The sequence below is a fragment of the Natator depressus genome, chromosome 2, assembly GCF_965152275.1.
Source record: "Natator depressus isolate rNatDep1 chromosome 2, rNatDep2.hap1, whole genome shotgun sequence".
NCBI lineage: Eukaryota > Metazoa > Chordata > Testudines > Cheloniidae > Natator > Natator depressus.
The window spans coordinates 259,491,791-259,497,790 of NC_134235.1; the positions used below are offsets into that span (position 1 = coordinate 259,491,791).

Sequence of the window (6,000 nt, forward strand, 5' to 3'; positions counted from 1 at the left end):
ACCAGAGTCTATGCTAGAGCAATCTGCGGTCGATTTATCACGTCTATACTAGACATGATAAATTGACCCCTGCAAGATTGATTGCTGCCCGTTGATCTGGCTGGTAGTGTAGACAAGCCCCTAGTTAAATCCCCTACCTAAGGATACCTTAAGGACTATTATTTATATGTCACTATAAGTGTGTGTACATTTTTGTCCATTTAGAAAACTAAATACTTGACCTTGATTGTAACACTCAGCTTTCACGTTGTTATACCAGTCCCTTGTCTCCCAGCTACCATAAACAACGTACAACAGTCGTCACTAACACACGTTTATCAACTCAGCCCTAACTTCAGAGCTGTGACAGGCACTTTCATAACAACAAAATGCCTGCTTCCCAAGAAAGTTATTAACAGAGATTTTAGACAAGGGAGTTTTCCTAATTTCTAAGGCTTTGTCCACAATGTAAATCTGTCTGGTTACAACCATATGTGCCCTGCCACTGACGTAATGGTACCAACCCAAACCCCTATGGTGGGCAAGACAAACAGCTGTAAGCTGTAACTTGCACCACTACAGTTTATCCCAGTGTCACACCGTGGTAAGCTCCACTTGTGCATATACCTGTCTACACAGATTTTCTACTGATGCAGGTTATACCAGGGGCCCCTTATCAATGGCAGTAATCCGTGCAAATGTCAAGTGTAGACAAGGCTTTAGTTTCAACCCTGCCTTCTCCTTTCCTCACTTAATCAGGCTCTAACATTCAGAGCTGGAAACTAAGATCTGTTGCTCAACATACATTTTGGTAAAGAACACTCTGTAGAGCACTCTGAAGGAAAACATTATCTAAACACTCGACTTGTACAGTACTTGGCATTTTCAGAATGTTTAACTTCATGTTTTAGCCAGGCTATAATAATCCTACATCAGTGCTCAGTGGCATCGTGCATTGTCACTGGAATGTCAGTGTAGAATTTCTTACACGTGCTGAGCTACTGGCGCAGATTACCCCCAGCAATCCCCAGAGTTAATGTTTCTCTCTTAATACACAAAAAGATGAACTTTGCAAACTGAAAAAGAGGCAGATCAACTTTTGAGCCACACAAATTGATGCTGTCCATTCAAATGCTAGATATTAAAATGATTAAGAACCTAAATTGACGCATCTTCCAATTCAGACATGCACAGTATCCCTACATGGACAGCAGCCACTAAGAACAGATCCCATAGGCATCAGAGAACAATATGGAAAAATTATAGCTCTATAAATTTTTTACTATGATCATTTAAACTCAGTTCTTTCACAGCTGGAGGGAAAAAAGACTTGATACTGGCATGAGCTAAAAATGCCTGTTCTTGGCCAACTGGCATCCTCAAAGCTGTGGTAACAGAGAAAACTCTACCCTAGCAACCATTAAATGCTGCCTCTGGTTCCAGAGGAGTGTGTCAGGGAAATGGAGTGGTAGGGGTAGGTGCGTGGGTGAAGGATGATTGCCATGATAAAGGGCTGAGCTGATTTGGTAGGAAGCAGTTGAAGCCTGAGGAGAAGATGAAAAATGGCTACATGGCCATCTTATGAAAGGCATTTGCCTTTCCACTGCTACTCTGCGAAAACACGCAAAGAGAAAGTGGGTCAAAGAAAGCATGCACATGTGAAAAACTGCAGTAATTTTCCCCAAAGCTAAGATGTATTAGCTGCTATTTGTACATTTTTATATTAAAATATTACAATTTTAGAGCAGCTAGGATACTTTGCTCTGGGAAGCAGGAGACTCCGTCAGAATTATAACATCAGCTTTCAGTGGCTTCTGGTCTTTTGTTCCAATAGAGAACACACGCACCCACTACTTCCCCTTAAATAACCTAAAATCTCCCTGGACTGTTAAAGATAATTCTGTACAACTCACCCTCTCTCCCCTTTTTGTTCAGCACCAGGAGATGTCTAAATAAGAAACCAAATGAGTGCTTAATTTTTAAACCATGACAGGAATCATCATAAGCAAAGTCGTTGCCATAGCAGCCATGCACAGGATTACGGAGAACACTGGAAGTAAATTAATGACTGCATGCACAATGACTAAACAAAGGTGGAGAACGAAAAAGACACCAACACAGTCCAACTGAGACAGCGTGTAAAGGCAAGAAGAGGATATTAAAATCAATTATTATAAAATCAAAATTAGTTAGCCACAAATCTACAACATAATCTTAAATGAAGACTTCTAGTCTGGTAATATTTCAGACACAGCATGGGTAGTCCACAACTTCCGAATGTCCTCTCTCCATCCATCCTCCTCTTGATCGTAGAGGATTTTTTATTTGTAGCTTTTAGAGGGTAGAAGAGTTGGGGACTCACCATTCCCACTGCCTTTACTGGTTGTTAAATGCCAGTGATTAGTTTAAATTTAATCTCGCTTCCTGTAAACCTTGGTAGCAGAATTCTGTCTCCCCATACCCCCAACATAAAACAGCACACATGGTGATGAAATACCGACTGCTGAGGACACGAAGGACTGCAAGGTATCAGAAGAGCCATTGAAAATTAATCTTCCAGCTCTAAGAACATCTTCATTCCTTAATGTGTTTGCATTGCTACTCCCATCTTCCATATAGTCCATGGTAGGTTGTAGGTCCCTCATGGCAGGGACTTCGCCTTTTCCACATCTGTAAAGCGTTGTGCACACTTACATCACTACAACAAATAATCCATAGTTATCTATTAGGCGTCATGAGTCCACCTGCAGGTGAGACAGAAAAAGATATAGAACTTGACTGAAGCCACAGAAGCTAAAGCAAACTAAGCAGTCATGGGATAGGAGGGAAGATCCTCTCACAGATCAGTAACAGGTTAAGAGATATGAATCAAAGGATAGGAATAAATGGTCAGTTTTCACAATGGAGAGAAGTAAATAGCAGGGTCCCCCAAGGATCAGTATTGGGACCTGTGCTGTTCAATATATTAATAAATGATCTGGAAAAGGGGATGAACAGTGAGGTGGCAAAATCTGCAGACGATACAAAGTTACTTAAGATCATTTAGTCCAAAGCTGACTGCAGAAAGTTACAAAGGGATCACAAGAAACTGGGTGACTGGGCAACAAAATGGCAGATGAAATTCAATGCTGATAAGTACAAAGTAATACACACTGGAAAAAATAATCCCAAGTATACATACAAAATGACGGGATCTAAATTTGCTGTTACCACTCAAGAAAGAAATCTTGGAGTCATCATGGTTAGTTCTCTGAAAACATCTGCTCAACGTGCAGTGGCAGTCAAAAAAAGTTAATAGGTTAGGGTCCACTAGGAAAGGGTTAGCTAATAAAACAGAAAATATCATGATGCCACTATGTAAATCCACGATTCACCTAGAGCTTGAATACTGCACATAGTTCTGGTTGCCCCAACCAACAAAGATATAGTTGGAAAAGGGGCAGAGACGAGCAATGGAAATGATTAGGCGTATGGACTAACTTCCATATGAGGAGAGACTAAAAGGACTGGGACTGTTCAGTTTAGAAGAGAGATGACTAAGAGGGGGAATATGATAGAAGGCTATAAAATCATGAATGCAATAGAGAAAGTGAATAGGGAAAAGTATAACTGGGTTCAAAAAAGAATCAGATAAGTTGATGGAGAACAGGTCCATCAATGCCTATTGCACTCAGGATGCAAACCCATGCTCTGAGTGTCCCTAACCCTCCAATTTCAAGAACCTGGGACTGGAAGACAGAAGACGGATCACTTGAAATTGCCCCTTTCTGCTCATTCCCTCTGAAGCATCTGGCACTGGCCACTATCAGAGACAGGATACTGACCTGGATGTAATACTGGTCTGAACCAGTAGGGCTGTTCTTAGGTTAAACATTCCTCTGGTTGAGGGGAGATATGATTGCTCTCTATAAATATATCAGAGGGATAAATACTGAAGAGGGAGAGGAATTATTTAAGCTCAGTACCAATGTGGACACAAGAACAAATGGATATAAACTGGCCACCAGGAAGTTTAGACTTGAAATTAGACGAAGGTTTCTAACCATCAGAGGAGTGAAGTTTTGGAATAGCCTTCCAAGGGAAGCAGTGAGGGCAAAAGATGTATCTGGCTTTAAGATTAAACTTGATAAGTTTAGAGAGGAGATGGTATGATGGGATAACATGATTTTGGTAATTAACTGATCTTTAAATATTCATGGTAAATAGGTCTAATGGCCTGTGATGGGATGTTAGATGGGGTGGGATCTGAGTTACCCAGGAAAGAATTTTCTGTAGTATCTGGCTGGTGAATCTTGCCCATATGCTCAGGGTTTAGCTGATCGCCATATTTGGGGTCAGGAAGGAATTTTCCTCCAGGGCAGATTGGAAGAGGCCCTGGAGGTTTTTCGCCTTCCTCTGTAGCATGGGGCACAGTCACTTGCTGGAGGATTCTCTGCTCCTTGAAGTCTTTAAACCACGATTTGAGGACTTCAATAGATCAGACATAGGTGAGTTTTTTCGCAGGAGTGGGTGGGTGAGATTCTGTGGCCTGCGTTGTGCAGGAGGTCAGACTAGATGATCATAATGGTCCCTTCTGACCGTAGTGTCTATGAATCTGATGACACACTAAAGTGACTGTTCTCAAATCTCTCCCTTTGGGGTACAAAGTCTCAAGAAGGAGAGTTATAAAATCAAGTGTAACATTAAAAAGACAGTGACATACTCCTAATCAAAGTAACGTGGTACTTACAAAAATATGGCAAATTCATGATGTCCCTAGTACTTTTCACTCTGCCCTTTTAAAAACTTTTAGAACTCCTTGGAAGCTTGAAATTAAAACTACATCCCATGGCTAAGACCTGGACTGGGACGCGGGAAATTTTGGTTCAGTTCCCAGCTCTGCCAGAGATACCCTGTGTGACTTTGGGCAACTCACTCAATATCTCTACCCCAGTTCCCAATATTATGCTTGTATGTTCTATCCCTTTCTCTCATCCTTTGTCTTGTCTATTGATAATGAAAGCTCATCAGGTTGGGACTGTCTCTTACTATTTCTATGCACAGCGCCTAGCACAATGAGGCCCTGAAGTTGGTTTAGGCCTCAAGGCACTACTTTAATATAAACAAAAAATAAAAGATTTCCACCACTGGGTACACCCTGTTTATTGCTAGAGGATTAATTCTGAATACTGAGCTTTTTGTTGTTGTTGAGCATATATAGTATAAGAGAATTAAAAATAAGGCCATGAAGAATTACCTGAATTTTGAAAAGACAGCTAAAGACAAAAATTAAGTCAAATGTTGATCTTGGAAAGAATCTTAAGTGTCCTTTTATGTCCTTTTTTTAATATGAAAACCATTTCAGCTTTTCAATTTGGAAAGATTTTTGGAAGTTCATTTAATCTCCTGTTTGTGCAAACAATCGCTTGAAATACCATAAGGAAGGGGTTGGTACATACTTTTTATAATGTAAGCTCTACTTTGCCTTCTGATTCATTTTAAAAATAAAAAAATAAAGTTACCCTCGGGCAGAATGGCTTTCCCAAAATCATGACACTATATGAGAATCTTATTTATATCAGATGCAAACTTGTGAGAGCAGAAAAGATACAAAGAAAAATCCTCATGGCCACAAAACTGACACTTACCCAGAGGAAGTAACACAATCTTAAGAGGAAAACAAAACATTATACTACAAAGGGCAATGATTATGCAAACTAAAGATTACTTTCCATATATGGATATGCAGAGAACTTCTCCAAAACACTCTTGTGAGGACTTACATTGCTAGTTGTATGGTGTTTTCCCCTTCAATTTCACTAATGAACAAATGGCAGCTATTTGTAAACTGCTAAAGTGTTTTATCTAAGTGTTTGAGCTGCCACCAACTGGCTTTTTGCTCATAGCGTCTTCCATTACAAAACTCACCCTGACGGTTTCATGTAATCACCAAAGCTTGACGTAAACAGTTACATGGGCAATGTGTTGATACCACTTCTTGGTATGGAGGCAAAAAGTGCTAAAGAAACATGCTTCTTCCCC

General features: G+C 40.2%; 1 protein-coding gene across 4 annotated transcripts in view; it reads right to left on the minus strand.

Annotated features, from left to right (window-relative positions):
* Positions 1-2,590, minus strand: part of SETD2 (SET domain containing 2, histone lysine methyltransferase) — a 138,164-nt gene extending 135,574 nt beyond the window's left edge. For 2 of the 4 annotated variants that reach the window (XR_012638355.1, XR_012638356.1), the window contains exons 1-2: positions 2,477-2,590; positions 1,893-1,927 (exon numbers count right to left, since the gene is read on the minus strand). Coding sequence is in view for 2 of the 4 variants with exons in the window: in XM_074946451.1 (XP_074802552.1) it covers positions 1,893-1,927; positions 2,477-2,521 (80 nt within the window). In the remaining 2 variants the exon portion in view is untranslated. The remainder of the gene's footprint in view (positions 1-1,892; positions 1,928-2,476) is intronic. The other 2 variants (XM_074946451.1, XM_074946452.1) reach the window with 2 other exon arrangements.
* Positions 2,591-6,000: the final 3,410 nt, after the last annotated feature.